The following is a 20,471-nucleotide window of genomic DNA, read 5'->3' as shown; positions in this document are numbered from 1 at the left end:
CCCCTAATCAATACCTTTCTCTTTAAGCTCAAGTTCGAATTGTGTTCCAATTCTATAAAAATGACCGCTTAATAACAAAGGCCGTTCAGTAGAATAAATAGCTCTTATGAAAGTACTAAAAAATTTTTGGCTTAAAGAGCTAGGTATTGACTAGGGGGTGAACCAAATCATATATGTAATATTTTCTGTTCGTTTAAAGTTTTGATGTTGCTGCTGTTGCAGTTGAAAAACTTGTTTTTTATATTTAATTTCTGATCTTTTCTTAAATAATGCTGGTAAGTCCGGCGTCCCCTTCATAGCAATGTCCCTGTCCCTTCCCCCATGAAAACTTCCTTCATGGAAAGATCCTCCCACATAACCCCCGACCAACCCCCCCCCCACTACCAGAAAAAATCCCCCATTAAAACGTCTGTATAATTCCAAATAACCAATACTATATGTTAACATTGGGTAAAGTTCATAACTTTCAGCCCTCCCCCCGGGAACCTCAGGGTATTAAGTTATCCTAAAAGACATACTTACAACATTTTCGAACATGCTGAACAAAATGGCTATCTCAAAATTTTGATCGGGTGACTTTGGGAAAAAAATGAGCGTGGGAGGGGCCTAGTTGCCCTCCATTTTTTGGTCACTTAAAAAGGGCACTAGAACTTTTAACTTATATATATAAACTTATATATAATACTTTTAACTAATAATACTTTTATATAACTTTTAACTTATATGAAACTTATATATAAACTTAAACTTGATGAAACTTATATATTTGAAATCAACATTAAAGCTTGATTCTTTTGATGTATCTATTTGTATAAAAATACCGTTTTCTAGAGTTTCGGTTACCATTGAGCCGGGTCGCTCCTTACTTACAGTTCGTTACCACGAACTGTTTGATGAGAGACGAAACCCGCCAGACGGGTTATTTTCAAGAGACCACTATTGAGAAATGGAATGCAAAACGTAGTTTTCATTGCATTTACGATATTTAAACAGTTGTTTTTGGGGTTTAGGGGGGGGGTACCTAGGTTAGGTTACGTATTTAATATATGCTATGCTTTACCCCTACCCCTAATGTGCAAATATATAGCCCAATTTTTTTTAAACTATAATATATACATTCTATTTTATTTTATTTCATTAGCATTAACCAAAGTTGACTTCTTTAGAAGTGTCGTTATAATGCACCAGTACCCAATATATTCCATTTACATCATTGCATTACTTAATCTGTTTCAAGACTTTATGTTTGATTTTATATTTTTTAATATTTCAGAAAAAGCATACAGTGGGGTTTAAGTGTACGAGTTCATCGACTTGTAGACACCTTTGGAGATTGGCCGTTGAGCACAGGCTATTTTTCACGTAAGTGTAACAACTTTCATAAGCAGAAACTTTTTATGTACTTTTAAATAAAAAAATTAATTTTCATGCTTTAATCAAATAGAAAAAGAGATATATCTGCCCTTAGTGCATTATTCTTTATTTTTGGATAGAGAACATGCCTTTAAAAGCCTAATTAGTTTAAATCATTTTAAGCTGGGTGTGAAGCGACTGAAGCTAATTAGATTGGCTTCGAGCAGGGTCAAATTAATTGGCTTCGCTTGACGAGCGCCTATTGTTCAAAACTTGACGGTTCTTTTGTGAAAATTAAAATAAATAAATTTCAACTGAAAGTAAGGAGCAGCATTAAGACTTAGAACGAACACAAAGTATTGATTTTATGACGGCAGCTTCCCCTCCTTAATCCCCAACTCGTTGCACTAAATTTTTAGTACTTTAAAAAGGTTTTTTATTCTAATTGAACAGCCTTTGTGTTTTAGGACTCGTTCTTAAAGAATTGGGACAAAAGTCAAGCTTTAGCGTAAAGAGCAAAAACGTAATTTTTGTTTATTTTAAGTTTAATGATGCTCCTTACTTTCAGTTGAAAAAGAACTTTTTTATAATTCTGATTGTTTTTCAAACAATGCTGGTGAATGTGCCTCCCCCTCTTCTTGGGAAATCCCTCCATGAAGAAGTCCTCCTATGGAGAATTCCCTCACTGAAAATTCCTACCTGATAAAATCCCCCGAAAAATTCCCCCTGGTAATTCCCTCCTCACTGAAAATCCCCCACGGAAAATTCCTACAGGCGATTCCCCCTGGAAAATTCCCCTTACTTCCATTTGAAAAAAAATGTTTTATATAATTTCTAATTGTTTTTCAAGTATTGCAGAAATTCCCACCCTTCTATGGAAGGTTATTCTTGCGGAAAATTCTCCCATGGAAAATTTCTCCCGTAAAAAATCCCCCCAGACACTTACCTCCCCGGTATAAATTTTTTCAGACCATTTGCCTGGAACATTCTCTCCAAATGTGAAATTGCGTCGCCGAAGAGAAAGTAAGACAAATAGACAGAATTCCTTACATGAATCCTGGGAAGTTCTGCCCGTGCAAAATTTTCCCTTGAAAATTCTTCCCCAGAAACCTCTCCATGGACACCCTCCACACATATAAATCACCTTGTGGGGGATCACCCTCCCGCAGGAAGTTACCCCAAAAATATCCATATATTTCCCAATAACATGTACTATACGTAAACAACTGGCAAATTTCAAAGCTTACAGCCCTTTCCCAGAGGATGTTGGGATCATCTCATCCCCAAAAATGTAGTTGTTGGACGTTTAAGCAATGCGGAAATCAAAGGTTATTTCGACATTTTGGTTCGATGTATTTTTGAGGAAAAAAAGGCAACGAAGAGGGGCTAGTGGCCCACCAACCTTTCCGGTCACTTAAAACGGGAAATAGAACTTTTAATTTTAAAGTTTTATTTATGCAGCGATTTTCTATATGTTTGAACGAAATAGAATCAAAAGAAAACTATTGTCAAAATATTGTCTTTTCAAATGCTAAAATCAGAATTTTAAAGTCGCAAATGTAAGTATTCTAAAAGAATTCTTTACAGTAAACCTTATTATTATTATTTTTATTTTTAATGAATCTTGCATGTGCACTATCATGTAGAGGAATGATTTTTTCGTAAGCAGGGAACAAACCCAATGAGCTGACAAATTCAAAGCTCATTTCCAAAGAGCTAATCCATTTGGTGTGTGTGTTGCTCATTCCAATTCCCTCCCTAAGGAAAGAAATTTTTGAATTATTTTTTTGCGTGACTGGAATTTTTCTAGGCTGGAAAAAGTGAATAAAATAATGACATCTTATACCAGGATCAATTTCGATGCTCTCTCTTGGCAAGCCATACCAAATGACCTAGGTGGAGTCCACCCAAATATCAACTAACATTTCTTGCTAGTGTAAAACAGAAAAAATGTCGTAGTGTAGCCTCTGAAGGCCAAAAAAATCTGAAAAAAAAATCTGAACAAGCAATGTATTACGAATGATTGTGAAAATTGAGCTCAATTTCCTTGCGACGCAGAAAACACTATCGAGGATTTTGATGGCAAGCCATAGGATACGAGCAGATTGGATTCAACTCAAAAAATAAACCAACATTTCTTGTTAGCATAAAATAGATATAAGATTTGTAGTGCAGCCAATTGATGCCAAATAATAATGTAAGATAATTAAAAAAAATACTATTATTCATATTTGTTGGATGATTTTGATAATTGACATTGAATTTTGTATACCCAACGAATAAACCAACATCTTTTGGTAGTATGAATCAGATTTGAGATTTGTATTGCAGTCAATTAACACTAAATAATATGGTAAATATAAAATAAATTAAGAAGGAAAAGAGTTTTACGATTGGTTACGTAATCAGATGTTTTTTTGCAAAAATCACTTTCGAGGCTTCCAGATGACAAGACATATGAGAGGAACTGGGTAGAGTCCATCTAACAAAAAATCAGCATTTCTTGTCAGAGTAAAGCAGATACGAACTTCATAAGGCAGCTAATTAACTTCAAATATTATGGTAAGATTAAAATAGATAGGAATAACCACGGTGTCATGACTGAATATGAAAATTGATCTTGATTTTTTCTTATGACACAAGAAATCCTTTCAAGGCTCCCTAGCGAAAAGCTGTAAGAAAATAGTGGGGGGCTATCCTCCTAAACAATAAACCAAAATTACTTCTTAGTATAAAACAAAAACGGGATTTGTAGTGCTTACCATATTATATGGTAAGTTGAAAACAAGGGAAACCACAGATTTAAGAATGGTTGCAAAATCGGATTTCTTATGATGCAAGAATCACTTTTGAGGCTCCCTGTTGACAGGGCATACGAAACGAGCGGAGTGGAGTCCATCAAACGAATCAACCAACATTTCTTGTTAGTGTAATGCAGATATGAGATTCGTAGTGCAGCCAATTAACGCTAAATAAAATGGTAAGATTATAAGAAGATAGGAATAACCACGGTGTCTGAGTGGTTATGAAATTGACATTGAATTTTTTTAACGACGCACGTATCACTTTCAAGGCTCCCTAAGGACAAGCTGTAGGAAACTAGTAAGTGATGTCCACTCAAAGAATAAACCAGCATTTTTTGTTAGCTTAAAATAGAGATAAGATTTTTAGTACAGCCAATAAAAGCCAAATATTATGGTAAGATTAAAAAAAATTGTAGCCCCGTGTTATGAATGGTTGGAAAATCAGAATTTTTGCGATACGATAATCACTTTTGAGGCTCCCTGATGACAATTCATAGGGAGCCAGTGGAGTGGAGTCAACCAAACGAATAAATCTACATTTCATGTTATTATAAGGCAGATATGAGATTGGTAGTTCAGCCAATTAACGCCAAATAACGCTGTAAGATTAAAATAAAATATATGAATAACCAAAGTTTTACGAATGGCTGTGAAACTTGACGTGGAACATTTTTATGACGTGCGAATTACTTTCGAGGCTCCCTGATGAAAAGCCATAGAAAACGAATAGAATAGAGTCCATAAAGGATATTGCAACTTTTCTTGTCAGTATCAAACAAACATGAGGTTTGAAGCGCAGCCAATTAACACCAAATAATATGGTAGAATAAAAAAAATATATATATATGAAAAACCACGTGGTTGAAAATGACTGAATTTTTTCATGACCAGAGTTCTTAGCTTTTTTAACAGTATCTAGAATTGTTTTTTGTCCTAACATGTTTTTATGCGGAAATGGAGTAAAAATTATGAAAATAAGCGATTATGGAAAGGTATTCTTAGTTGGTACATACTTAAACTAAATTCCATATCAGGGTAATATTACTATTTTAAAGCAATCTAGGCGCCCTCTTATCGCTTGATGACAAGTGAGGTCACCACAACAAGTGCAAATCTGTATTTTAATTATTATCAAACTTATATGGCCCACCATGCTATTAATTTCTTTTTTCAGATCATTAATGGTCATTATAGAGTTCTCTGATATAGTGTATGATCATCATGTGTGTTTGTGTATGTTTTTTCTTTTTTCAAATGTAGGATTGTTTTGTGTTAGGCACTATCTCATTTCAACTTAACGTCCTCACATCTTTTAATAAAAAAAACAAATAAAAAAAAAAAGACGAGACACCTCTTGCTCACTCAATTCTCCGATGGGTACATTAATATTCATTACCAATCCTCACACTGTTTGGCATTACTTGAGGTAAAAAAAAAAAAAAAAAAAAAAAAAAAAAAAAAAAATTATCAAAATTATAACAGCCAACACAATGGTCCCTTAGCAAACTACGGAAATCTAGTCTAACCTTCTGGTCTAGAATCTCACCTGGTAGTCTTTCCCATGTTAACGGAAGCTGGTGTCTGAGCGAGAAGCCAGACCGAGTCGATGGTTTCCTTGGTAGTTGATTCATACCTGTGTTACGAGTACCATATTGATGACGTTCAGAAACGGAACAAAAAATATTATGCGGGCAATAAGTTGCTACATTATTCAAAATATCCAGCATTAACTGTGCTTTAAAGCACTCAAATAGACCAGAAATTGATAGTATATGTAAACTCTTATTCAGATCCCTTACCGAAGAACGAGAATCATTATTAGACACAATACTGATAGCCCAATTCTGGAGAAGACGTAACTGCCTAAGATGTACAATGAGTGGGGACGACCACACTGAACAACAGTAAAGTAAAAAGGGGTGTACCAACAAAACTAAATAAGACGCAGTATTCTAACAGGAAAGAAACGCTTTAATTTACACATCATTCCAGCGTTACGGGCCACTTTAGAAGATACACATTGGATATGTTCTACAAACCAGAGGGTGTCATCCAGAACTATTCCCAGGTATTTCACTGCACTTTTCCGAGATATCAGGGACGGACCAGCATTCACGGTTGTTAACCATGGATAGTATTTCTTAGATCTCCCATAAATAATCCAGTTAGATTTATTAAAATTGATAGCCGGTTTGCTCGATGTGATCCATCATTCAATATTATGCAGGTCACCTTCTAACAATCCGACTAACTCTTGCTCCGTACCAGCAATTATCGTGAGATTTGTGTTATCTGCGAACAATACAAGGACCTTCTTTGGGCCTCTAAAATCTGAACTAAGGTCATTTTTTAGGCCCGACACTGCGTTGTATAGATCGTTAATATAAACAGCGAACAACAGTGGACCGAGTGGAGATCCATGGGAAACACTGCACTGGAATGGGTAACGGCTAGACGCGATACCTCTAATTTACCTAAATATTGACATATCTGCTAGATAGGTTCAAATAACTTAATCACATGACCACAGACACCCCAATTCCTAAGCTTCCCTAACAAAATCTGGTGGTCGACGGTATCGAAAGCTTTCAGTATATCTAAAAATAATATAGCCACCTTCATATGACCATCTAATCCATCGTTTACCGTTGTCATCATAAAATCAAGAGCATGTTTCGTCGAATAAGCCTTACGAAGTCCAAATTGATTTCTAAAATATAATTATTCTTACATAAAAAAAAGAATTCATCCTACAATACAGCAACGTTTCCATTATTCGAAAAAGGACCGGCAAAAGGGAAATTGGCCGATAATTGAAATAACCCTGTTTATCACCTGCTTTGTGAATAGGTTTTACCTTAGCTATTTTGAAACAAGATGGGAAAGCAACAACCCTGAAGCAACTATTAACTAGCTCAACAAACTTTGGTAGTAATTCCGGCAGCACTTGTTTAATAACTTTAAGTGACAAGAAATCGGCACCGGACGCCGATAATTTCATTTCTTTAATTACTTTTTCAACTTCGGAATCTGTAACTTTACTCTGCCAAAGGGTTATTTCACTCTCTGGGGGAAGGTAATCTTTGAAGGTTCACCATCCGTTACATCTCGGTCGGTCATTCTTCTCGATCCAACACCAATATTCACAAAACGTTCCACCATACTATTTGCCTAATTCCTTGGGTCATCGCGTTCAAGTAATACATTCCCTTTCTCGCCAATTATTAACTTAATAATTTTCCATGTTTTCGCACAATCACCTTCGCTTTTCTTAAATGCAGCTTGATTGTAATCCCGCTTTGATTTGCTGAGAAGCTTATTCAGAGCATTATTATATCGTCTATAGAACCCTTCATTAAATGTATTTGGGCTCAGGATTTTCTCTTGATATAAATCGTGCCTTCTACTTATACACTTTAGAAGGCTTTTTGTTATCCACGGCTTATTTGGTTCATCTTTTCTCGACTGTTTTTACTTAGAACAACTTGAACCGAGCAGTGAAGTTAACTGACCATGCCCATTTGCCCATTTGATGACTAGGATCGTCATAGTTATTAAGGTATGACCAATCCTATGATGCTAGTTTACATTTAAACTTCCTAATCGAAGCAATATCTAATTTAATCCCATTTCTTTTCTCTGTTCTCTGATTTTGGGGGCTCGATACTTCTAAAGGCATCATAACGGCGCAATGGTCAGACGGCGCAAATATCATTGATAATTATCTTCGGATCACTAAATCCAATATTCATGAAAATGTTGTCGATTAGTGTCGCATTGCTTTCACTAATTCTTGTAGGGATATTAACACTTGGATATAAATCAAAGCTAAGCATAAGATTAAATAAATTTTGACTTGATCTATCATTCGCTAGCATCAAATTTTCACAAGACTTTTCAGCTAATCAGGAAATTTGGCGACAATTCTGATTGGCTCGCCACCGACACTTGTTTTTTTCAGCTGTGTCGTGGGAAAAGATATAAATGCAAAAAATAACTTTATAGAATTTAGTATAATAATTCTTTATTATTAGATAATAATTCTATAATAATAATTATATATTTATTCGAAAAGTCTATCTTTATATTGCTATTTTTCATATCCGTAATGTTGTTGACTTGTTGACCGGCAAAAAAAATCACTCATTTTCTTTATTCATTTAGAAGTTTTGGAATTTCCAGTACTTGAAAGATGTTATGGTTTTGGGGCTAAGGTCCTGCTCATGTAATACTACCCAATTAAAAAATAGTGTTTTTTTTTATCTTCTATAGGCTACATTGTTTCTTTCATAGTTCCAAGTTTGTATAAATTACATTTAGCCAACATTATCTTTCCTATTCCTGGATTTCTTTTTTATCTGCCCCGTTTGTTTTTGTTTTTTTGTCAGCTTTCTATGCTTACTTTTCATCCAGGAATTTCTTTTAATCTCTGTAAAAGCAGCAAGACATAGAATTCATAAAGCCATTGAGAGAAGAAAGCTTTCTCTTCTCGTGATAGAAAAAATATAAGATAAAGGTTGATTTCTAATTAGGTGTTTTAAATTATCTCTAACAATTGATCAAACAGTTCGTGGTAACAAACCGTAAGTAAGAAGTGACCCGACTCAATAGTAACCGAAACTCTATAAAACGGAACTTTGATACCAATAGATACATCAAAAGAATCAGATTTTAATGCTGATTTCAAATATTTAAGTTTCATCAAGTTTAGTCTTATCTATCAAAAGTTACGAGCCTGAGAAAATTTGGCTGATTTTCGAACAAAGAGGGGGAAAGACCCCCTAAAAGCTATAGAACCTTAATGAAGATCACACCATCATATTCAGCGTATCAGAGAACCCTACCGCAAAGGTTTCAAGCTCCTATCAACAAAAATGTGGGATTTTGTAATTTTTGCCAGAAGAAAGATCACGGATGCGTGTTTATTTGTTTTGTTTTTTCCCCAGGGGTGATCGTATCGACCCAGTGGTTCTAGAATATCGTGGGATGGCTCATTCGAACGGAAATTAAAAGTTTGACTTTCTCACAACTCTATTTTTTTTTAAACAATGAAAAACTTTAGCGTAAAGAGCGAGGCGTTGAGGAGGGGGGGGGAGCCCCTTTCATATACGGAATAATTTCTGTTCGTTTTAAGTTTTAACGTCGTTCCTTACTTTCAGTTTGAAAAAAACTTTTTTTTTTTATTTAATACAATAAAGAATAGAGTCATTCAATACTTTCTGGATTAAATAAAAAAAACAAGTTTTTTTTAACTGAAAGTAAGGACCGACGTTAAAACTTAAAACAAACAGAATTTATTCCGTATATGTAAGGGGCTGTCCCCTCCTCCACGCCTTGCTTTTTAAACTAAAGTTTTTCATTTTTTAAAAAAAATAGAGTTGTTAGAAAGAGTCAAACTTTAGCGTAAAGAGCGAGGCGTTGAGGAGGGGACAGCCCCTTTTATATACGGAATAATTTCTGTTACTAGTTACGAATTAACTTACCTAACGAACTTCTATATTCATATATTTTTAATACGTATATTAGGGGGTTCGCCCCCTAGTCAATACCACGCTCTTTACGTTAAATTTTGAATTTTGTTTACATTCTTCAAAAATTACCCCTTAATCACAAAGGCCATTAATTAGAATAAATAGCTTTTGAAAGTACTGAAAAATCTTTGGCTTAAAGGAACTAGGTATTGACTAGGGGGCGAACCCATTCATATACGTAATATTTTCTGTTCGTTTTAAGTTTTGATGTTGCTCCTTACTTTCAGTTGAAAAACTTGTTTTTTTATTTAATATCTAATCTTTTTTTAAATAATGCTGGGAAACCCGGCACCCTTCCTAGCATTGTCCCTTCCCCCATGAAAACTTCTTCCATGGAAAGATGCTCCCACATAACTCCCGACCCACCCACCCCCCTCCCTCACTACTGGAATAAATCCCCCCTGAAAACATCTGTATACTTCCCAATAACCAATACTACAGGTTCACATTGGGTAAAGTTCATAACTTTCAGCCCTCCCCCGGGGATTTTGGGGGATTATGTCATCCTGAAAGGCATAGTTATCATATCTTCGACCATGCTGAACCAAATTGCTATATCTAGTTGCCTGCATTTTTTGTCACTTAAAAAGGGCACTAGAAATTTTAATTTCAGTTCGAATGAGCCCTACCACGATATTCTAGGACCACTGGGTCGATACGATCACCCCTGAAAAAAAAATAAACACACATCCGTGATCTTTCTTCTGGCAAAAAATACAAAATTCCACATTTTTGCAGATAGAAGCTTGAAACTTCTATAGTAGGGTTTCTGATACATGGAATCTGATGGTGTGATTTTCATTAAGGTTCTATAGTGTTTAGGGGGTCTTTTCCCCTTTTTTCTAAAATAAGCCAAATTTTCTCAGGCGCGTAACTTTTGATGGGTAGGACTAAACTTGATGAAACTTATATATTTGAAATCAGAATTAAAATCTGATTCTTTTATTGTATCTATTGTTATCAATATCCCGTTTATTAGAATTTCGGTTACTATTGAGCCGGGCCGCTCCTTACTTACAGTTCGGTACCACGAACTGTTTGATACCCGTCTGACTGGCCGCATTTCCAACAGTAAGATGTACGAAAAATGTTGTTCTATCCCACTTTTTATGGCTAAAATGAAAGAAACGTTGAGATGGCTAGGACACGTTCTGTGGATGAAGGATGACAGATTCCCAATGATCGTCCGTCTCAGCCAAACATTTAGGGCCAAGCAAAAAGATGGTCGTCCCTGATTTGGGTGGGAGGAGGTCGTTAAGAAAGGATTTAAGGGAAATTAGAACTTCTTAGGAAGGTGTAAAGAGGGAGGTTTTGGATAGATTTAGATGGAGGATGAGCATGAATAGCTGCAGTGAGCTGTTAGTAGTAATAGCAGTAGTGGTAGTAGTAGCTACTTTCATTATTATATATTTGAGAATTATCGCATGAAAAACATTTGTTTTATGTTTCACGTAAGAAGAGGATAGTTTGGAATGTTTTTGATGAATAGTTCACATTAAAACTAAGTTTTCATAAGCGAGTTGAGGTACTAGCCATGGCTAGTCAAGCGAGGAGCTTGTCGTCTTCCTTTAATAATCTATACGAATACTTATAACTTTATTGTTTTTCATGCTTTTTATCATTGGTATTTTAGCCTTCCACGCCATTACTTTCACATTATTCGTTTGTTATTTTTATTGTCCTCGGTATTACTATTATTCGCTTTTTATATTTACGGTTCTGTCGTCACTTGGAAATATTCTGAAAGATTATGCTGCACGTTATAAAAATGTTAAGCGGCTTTCTAATGAAAATTCCTTATAGTGAAGCTTTCACTTTGTAAAAAAATAAGCATTCGAAGGTCCTAAACTTACTCAAACAAGTAAAACGCTGAACAGTTCCTTTTTTACATTATGATTAGTAGCACCATCAACTGTTTCAAGATATGTCATTGGTCTTTACAATTATCATTTTTTCTGTCGCTACAAAATGAGCTATTTCACGATGTGTTTTTGGAAATAATCTTTGCTGAAAGGCTGTTCCGCTTAGCAGTTCCGTCAAGTCACGAAAGGGTAGGGTGAGGCACACAAAATGCACTCTTCGGAATATAGAAGGGCCAATTTTGCTGTTTTCAATTTTTGCAATGAAACGCCGAAAAGCCACTTTTCAATGAAAATTACCAAAGAAGATTTTTTTCTAAATATAAAGATTCAAGTGCTCCCTTTTTTGCATATATGTTTTTTTTGTGTGTGTGTGAGTGTGGATACATTTTGAAATATTGAAGCGCATGCTACAAAATTCATAGGATAATTTTTAGTGAAAATTGTGTTGTTGAAGCTGTTTTTGTCAAAAATCAGTCTCTGAAGGCCAACAAATTTACTCAAAAAACGTAAACGCTAAACACTTCCTTCTCTTGTTTTGATTAAGAGTATCATAAACTGTTTCAAGATATGATGTTGGTCTTCACAATTTCCATGCATCTTTCTTGGGTACTGGTGCATTATGCGGGCACCGATATATACTGTATGTGGAATGTCAAACGGGAAATGCTACATTCAAACGGGAGAGATAGATACCCGGTACTAAAACAGTTGTTAGGGTGGATTTGATCTAATATGAGTGGATCAAATATGAGTGGAATTGATCTAACATAAAGTGGAATTGACCCAATAACGGGCGCAAACACCCAAAAGGTAGAGCAAATGTGTGGCTCAGCCAAATGGCAAAAGGAACGACACCGAGGTACTGCCCGCCAACATCTATCAGCTTACTTAACCGAGCACATGTGGCGTGCGAAAGTGAAGTCTGAAGGCAGAGATTATTTTTCAGCGATTGTGAAAGACATTATAGCGTTCTGGGCGCTTAATTGTAACTTGTAATTCTTGTTATTTTGTTCATAAACCATTATAAGCGGGTATCTGTCTCTCCCGTTTGACTGTAGAATTTCCCGATTGACATTGCAATAACAGTATATAGCGGTGCCCGCATAATGCACCGGTACCCTTTCTTGTTCCTACAAAACTAGTGGTTTAACGACACCTCTATGAGAATAATAATCACTGAAAGACTGCTTGACTTAGCAGTGTTGTCAATTTTCGATAAGGAAGAGGGGATTTAATATTGAAATTTAAGAGGGTTCAATCTTGTTGTATATTGATTTTTTCAATAAAAGTACCAAATAAGGCATTTTCATAATAAAAATGCCAAAAATAAGTATTTTCAAAATTCAAAACGGGCAAAAAATCTAGGCGGTCTAGTCACCGCCCTCGCCAACACAATTGTCGCCATGGCCACTTAGCAACGGAACATAGGAAAGGCCTCTTAACAAACGGTTCTGTCTGCAAATTTCCTGTCAAATGTGGCTATCACAAGTGAGGTTTTGTCAAGATGCCCTCGTCGCACAAGTGCAGCAAGATCTTATTGAAATTATTTTCTAACGGAGGGCAAAGCTTATACTTGTAGAAAACTGGCAAAATTCCCAAAACTCTGTTTTCTTGAATTGAATGAAGGGAATCTAAAAGACTATCAGAGCTTCATTACATGGTTTCAAAACATGGAAGATGGAATAATAAAAGTATGTAATGTCCCTACCAGAAGGAAACGAACGTATTCATCCATTGGTAGCAAACAGTTCGTGGTAACGAACTGTAAGTAAGGGGCGACCCGGCTCAATAGTAACTGAAACTGTAAAAAACGGAATTTTGATACCAGGAGATACATCAAAAGAATCAGATTTTTATGCTGATTTCAAATATACAAGTTTTATCAATTTTAGTCTTACCAATGAAAAGTTACGAGCATGAAAAAATGTGTCTTATTTTCGAAAAAAAAATAAACACCCCCTTAAAATTTATAAAACCTTAATGAAAATCACACCATTAGATTCAGTATATTGGAGAATCATAATGAAGAGGTTTCAATCCCCAATCTGCAAAAATTTGGAATTTTGTATTTTTTGCCAGAAGAAAGATCAGGTATGTGTGTTTATTAGTTTTTTTTTTTTTTTTGTTCTTGTTTTTTCCAGGGGTGATCTTATCGACCCAGGGGTCCTAGAATATCGCAGTAGGACTAATTCCAAAGGAAATTAAAAGTTCTAGTGCCCTGCTTAAGTGACCAAAAAAATTGGAAGGCAACTAGGCCCCCTCCCACGCTCATTTTTTGCCGAAGTCACCTGATCCAAATTTTGGAGATAGTCATTTTGTTCAGAATAGTCGAAAATCTAATAAATATGTCTGTGAAAATGACTTCATCGCCCACAGTTCCTGGGGGAAGGGCTGCAAGTTATAAACTTTCCCCATTATTACATATAGTATTGGTTATTGGGAAGTATACAGACGTTTTCATGAAGGATTTTTCTCGTGGGGGGTCGGAGGAGGGGGCTACATGGGAGGATATTTTCATAGAGGATATTTTCATCGGAGAAGGGACATTTCTATGAAGGGGGCGGCGGGTTTCCCAGTATTATTTAAAAAACGATCATAAATTAACTAAACAAAAAAATTCAACTGAAAGTAAGGAGCAAAATTAAAACTTAAAACGAACAGAAACTATTATGTATATGAGGGGGATCTCCCCTTAGTCAATACCTCGCCCTTTACGCTAAAGTATTTTTTAGTACTATCAAAAGATCTATGTATTCTAATTAAACGGCCTTTGTGATTCTAACAAAATTCGAACTTTAGCGTAAAGGGCGAGGTATTGACTAAGGGGAGATCCCCCTCATATACGTAATAATTTCTGTTCGTTATAAATTTTAATTTTGCTCCTTACTTTCAGTTGAAAAAACTTGTTTTTTTTATTTAATTAGCATAAAAGAATACCATTATGATGTGTTACAACGGTATAGTGAAGCTTCCTGAGAGAATGTTTAGTATTGCATGATGACTGATTCTTCTTTTTTGCATACTTATTTCATGTTTGCGTTGCCAAATCAAAAGAAGTTCATCGAATGAATAAGGGCGGGTGAAGCTTATGGTCTCCTTTAAAAGTGATCCTAAAATTCTGATGAAGTTCCCATGCCAGTTTTCTGAAGCGAATGAGGGAGATGCGCGCGATCCTGAACTAGACTTTTTCAGAGTGAGAAATTTGAATTAAAAATTCAGAATTAGATAAAAACATGAAGTGTGAAAGATGAGTTAGAACTTACTAGGAACAGACTTAGAATTTTATAGCGAGTTCCTTGCATCATGACTCCCATTTCATTAGAGCATAAGGATCCATTTGTCAGCAAAGAAAAAATAAGTCTCGATTAAACACTACTAAAGTAAGGACCAAGTGGCAGCCATCACCTCTCCTCTAAAAGAAAAATATGGTTGTTTTCTTATAATATAACGTCATCAAATTCAGAAAATCGGATTGCACCATCAAATTAACGCTAAATAATATGGTCAGATCTGTCAACAAAGAAAAAACATGTCTCGATAAAACACTACTAAAGTAAGGACCAAGTGGCAGCCACCACCTCTCCTCTAAACGAAAAATATGTTTTTTTTTTATAAAAAAACGCCATCAAATTCAGCAAATCGGATTGCACCATCAAATTAACGCTAAATAATGTGGCCAGAACTGTCAACAAAGAAAAAATATGTCTCGATAAAACACTACTAAAGTAAGGACCAAGTGGCAGCCACCACCTCTCCTCAAATCAAAAATATGGTTGTTTTTTTTAATAACGCCATCAAATTCAGCAAATCGGATTGCACCATCAAATTAACGCTAAATAATGTGGCCAGAACTGTCAACAAAGAAAAAATATGTCTCGATAAAACACTACTAAAGTAAAGACCAAGTGGCAGCCATCACCTCTCCTCTAAAAGAAAAATATGGTTGTTTCTTATAATATAACGTCATCAAATTCAGCAAATCGGATTGCACCATCAAATTAACGGTAAATAATGTGGTCAGATCTGTCAACAAAGAAAAAACATGTCTCGATTAAACAATACTAAAGTAAGGACCAAGTGGCAGCCATCACCTCTCCTCTAAAAGAAAAATATGGTTGTTTTCTTATAATATAACGTCATCGAATACAGCAAATCGGATTGCACCATCAAATTAACGCTAAATAATGTGGTCAGATCTGTCCACAAAGAAAAAATATGTCTCGATAAAACACTACTAAAGTAAGGACCAAGTGGCAGCCATCACCTCTCCTCTAAGCGAAAAATATGGTTGTTTTCTTATAATATAATGTCATCTAATACAACAAATCGGATTGCACCATCAAATTAACGCTAAATAATGTGGTCAGATCTGTCAACAAAGAAAAAATATGTCTCGATAAAACACTACTAAAGTAAGGACCAAGTGGCAGCCACCACCTCTCCTCTAAACGAAAAATATGTTTTTTTTTATAAAAAAACGCCATCAAATTCAGCAAATCGGATTGCACCATCAAATTAACGCTAAATAATGTGGCCAGAACTGTCAACAAAGAAAAAATATGTCTCGATAAAACACTACTAAAGTAAGGACCAAGTGGCAGCCGCCACCTCTCCTCAAATCGAAAAATATGTTTGTTTTTTTTTTTAATAACGCCATCAAATTCAGCAAATCGGATTGCACCATCAAATTAACACTAAATAATGTGGCCAGAACTGTCCACAAAGAAAAAATATGTCTCGATAAAACACTACTAAAGTAAAGACCAAGTGGCAGCCATCACCTCTCCTCTAAAAGAAAAATATGGTTGTTTTCTTATAATATAACGTCATCAAATTCAGCAAATCGGATTGCACCATCAAATTCAGTTTGTTGGGAATTCCGTAGGCAGGTATTTCAAGTCCCTATCTACATAATACAACGTTTCGCAATGTTTTTTAGACCGGGGGTAAAGGATGTGTATTTATTGCTTTGTACTTTCCACGGGCGAATATATCAAACTAGCAGTAACTATTGAAAGAGGGCTAATTTTGAACGATTTCGATAGTTCTGATGTCATTTTAAAGCAACTTAAGAGATCGTGCCACAGCAAATTAGTGACTTCCGCCATTCTGTGGCACAAAACAGCAATTTTGGCCTAAAGCCAATATTTTATCGAGAAAAATTTTAAGATTGTCAATCAATACAAAATTATTGAAAAGCTGCTTACACCTTTGAAGCTATTACCTTCCATTGAAAAGCAACATTGAAATGCTACAACCTTCCGGTCACAGATGTCAAAATATTGGGTGGTGGCCTGTTCGTCCCAAAATGTATACCGAGTCAATTTAAAACAAACGCTAATTATAGGTATCATTTTTAAGCTTCATTTGATTGAGTTGATTCATTTGAGGTTTAGGTAGTTTCAGTAGTGTAGTGTATTGTTGCGCCAAAAGTAATAACTTAGGAAGGATGAACTTGTTGGGAAGGATTAAGTATTGTTATTCAAAATAAGAATTCCAAAGCTCACTCAAGCAATAAAGTAATATAAAATAAAATTAAAAGACACTGTATTCAAAGTCTTGCATCGGAATTAACAGATATGTAAAAAAAATGGCCTAAACTCCAAGCTTACTGAGTCAAGCTAATTTAAAGATAATTTTCAACTTTTTTTAATTACATAAAAAACAATAAAAAGTACCTTAACTGTAAATTTAAACAATTAAAAAACAAATCAAATTAAGACAATTAAGAGAATTAAATCGAATGCTAAACTAAATAAAAATAAAAATTTTGAGTTTTTAGGTTAAGCTCTTCAGCTGAAATTCCGACTGTAGTCACTGGAGGAAGTTTCTTCTCACGAGGATCAAGAGTTCGATATTCAGGACGAGTGGAAAGAGAGTTAAGTGAAGATTTAGCCCTCTGGGCAAATCGAAGTCAAAATAGAGGATACAGAGGTAGAATAAAAGCTCCTCCTTTATCTAAAAGGGCTATGACAGATCCAATGATCGTGAGACAAGGGTCAATAGGTAAGATTTTTTTCCTTCATTTGGTTAACCTTGCCAACAAACCGATGACAAAATAAGGGGCACAAAGAAAGAATAAAAGTGCCTCCTTTATTTAATAGGCCTATGACAGATCCAATGATCGCAAAATAAGGGTCATTAGGTAAGATTTATTTTCCTTTTATAGATTTATTTTTCTTTGCTTTTTTTATTTTAGAGGTAGAATAAAAGCTCCTCCTTCATCTAAAAGGGTTATGACAGATCCAATGATCGTGAGACAAGGGTCAATAGGTAATATTTTGTTTTTGTTGTATTCTTTTTGGTAAAGTCTCTCTGGGCAAAGGAAAGTGAAAATAGGGAATACAAAGGAAGAATAGAAACTCCTCCAAAAGTTCCTCCTTTATCTAAAAAGGCATTGTCGCCAGATAAGGGCAATAGGTAAGATATCTTTGTCTGATATGTATTTTGTTATAATTTTCATTACAGCTGAAATGGAGAAAAAAGGAAATGCACTGGAATCTGGATGCAGTAGCTAGAAATTGGACATATGATCTCCATTGAAGGGGTCACAACTTTGATATTATTGTGAGAATTCATTTCTTTGGTTTAGAAGTGCTTGGAAATTTCATTTTCCGTTTTCGTAGTGTAGCAAAATGAAATTACATTTAAGGTTCAAATTTGTGTTTAAAAATTGGCAGAAGAACATTACAGGGAATTTGAGACGTTGATGCATTGCATAGCAACTGGGTAAATTTCGCTTCCAAATACCTAGAGCCAGTAAGATTGGAAAGTAATAAGAGAATCATTTCAATATTTTTATGGATGTAGCCTACTCTCTAGGCTATAATATGTCCATTGGCTTTATATCATCTTCTTTGAATATCTACTGTTTGACTTGGGGCCCAATTTTTTTTAGAATTAGAGCTGGATGAAGGTCATCTATCTATGTGAACTTGTGTTTCTACATAGAATTTGTTCAACAAGAGTTTGTTTTGCTTCCATCCTTCTCTATTCCATCTCTTGCTGAGCCTGGTGGGGAGCTCTAGCTCAACTCTACCTTGAAATTAGAGTACAGCTAGATCAAGAAATCCACCTTTATGTTGAACAAACAGTTAGTTTTCAGGGTAGGAGAGGTGAGAATGAGTGTGACTCTCAGTCTTGTTAAAATTGTCCCTTGGAGAAATGACTTTCCTGTGCATCGCCTTAGCAATACCTTAATAATCTTAGAAGCTAAAAATAATCCTTAAATTTAGATCAGCCAGATGAAATTTAACTTAATCACCTAGATGAAGGAATCCACCCTTCTGTTCAACAAATGTTTATTTTTAAGGGTATAAGAGGTGATCATGAGTTCGACTGCCATTCTTATGGAAATTGTCTCTTGGAAGATGACTTTCTCGGCCATCACATTAGCAACACCTTAAAAATCTTGGAAGCTCCAAACAATCTTTATTTTTGGCAGCATAAAACTAAAGAAATTCAACATATAACAAACAATTATTTTGATTAATACAATATGTCTGTAAAATACAATTGGTTCCCCCAGAACACGACATTATCTTTATTAAGCAGGGAGAAAAATAAACCACATCAATTGGCTTGAATATTTTAACATAGGCTTTAATGTTTTTGGGCAAATAGAATCAAGATTACTCATTTTCGGTTGCTTATGGACTTATGCTACTTTCACTTGCAACTACCTTCGATATTGGAGAAACTTGAGCTAAAATGAGAGAAGAGAGTGATGAAGCAAGCAAAATCATAAATTCGACCCGGGTAATATATCAATGGGAATAGCAAAGCACAGGGTATAATAGGTTGTTCATCATGTAACTGAGGCACGCAATAAAAGATGTTGAACCAGCTATCAAAATTCTTCCCCATTTACCGTTGCAAAGAATAAGTTTTATATTTTCCAAAATTTTTACATTGCTACAAATCCAAATAAATATATTTTTACCGGTTTAATTTTTGACTCCTCGCATAAACAACAAATGCAATAAGCCAACCAAGACTACCCATATTGAGTTACCTACGGGATAGGAGACCTTGAAATTTGGGGAATCAAAACTGTAAGGCTAAACTCTAATAAAATGAAGAAATTTTGCCAGAGTGCCAGTGTCATGTTTTCCTTAAATCTAACAAAATGTATTTATTTCCTCAATTTCAGTCTTCTTTTGGGGGATGGTGCTGAACTATCATCTAGTGTATTCGTCCTTGAAATGGACCACGGAAACATAAAAGACGGCAAACTTAGTAAACTTAACTCATCTTGTTTTTGTTCTATTGCTTCTTTAACAAGCAAAACTTAAATCTATTTTTCCTCGAACCTTTTTCCCAGTGACTGAAAGAATCGATCACAGGCCCGTTTCAAGTAGAATTTGAGATACATAATTTCATTATGGTCAGCAAGAAATTTCTGCTGAATAGGCAGCTGAAAACATCCATTTTAGTTCTAACAGAGAGTCCACAGTAGATTACATTAGTAAATAGTCCGCTGAGATTCGGCTATGGCTATGAAGGTTATTTATTCGTGCCGAAAGCCCATCGTTTGGATAAGATTCTTGTTGTAAACTGTATCTTAGTGTCCATGAGTACAACAAATACAGAAGTCTCTTAAATTTGGCATCCACTGGGAATGGTAGTGATGTAACTAAGGGCTTAATAGCTTATAAATCCATCATCTTAACAAGTTTCAGTTGCTTCCATCTCTTTTTCAGTTGCATCCATCTCTTTTTCAGTTGCATCCATCTCTTTTTCCCTCTATTAATACTTTCAATATTTTTGAATCTGATAGTAATACGGATCAATGATAATAATGATGTAAATTTACTTCCTATTAGATGCTCTTTAATTATTTTTAGTAAATGTTACTACGAATTAAGTTAAAAATTACATTTCTGTCGTTCTAGCTATTAATGAAAATATCAATTGCAACG

General features: G+C 35.1%; 1 protein-coding gene across 1 annotated transcript in view; it reads left to right on the top strand.

Annotated features, from left to right (window-relative positions):
* The window catches only part of LOC148948377 (protein 4.1-like), a gene marked incomplete at its 5' end in the record, with an annotated part of 340,764 nt that overhangs the window by 198,854 nt on the left and 121,439 nt on the right, over window positions 1-20,471 (top strand). Inside the window, 2 exons of the mRNA XM_089094909.1 lie at window positions 1,274-1,362; window positions 17,333-17,556. Coding sequence (XP_088951035.1) covers window positions 1,274-1,362; window positions 17,333-17,556 — 313 coding nt within the window. The remainder of the gene's footprint in view (window positions 1-1,273; window positions 1,363-17,332; window positions 17,557-20,471) is intronic.

This window comes from Artemia sp. Qi Xiang Cuo, chromosome 9 (assembly GCF_049724085.1).
Source record: "Artemia sp. Qi Xiang Cuo chromosome 9, ASM4972408v1, whole genome shotgun sequence".
Taxonomy (NCBI): domain Eukaryota; kingdom Metazoa; phylum Arthropoda; class Branchiopoda; order Anostraca; family Artemiidae; genus Artemia; species Artemia sp. Qi Xiang Cuo.
The sequence above is the reverse complement of the archived record's forward strand: the minus strand, read 5'-3'. Positions and strand labels throughout refer to the sequence as shown.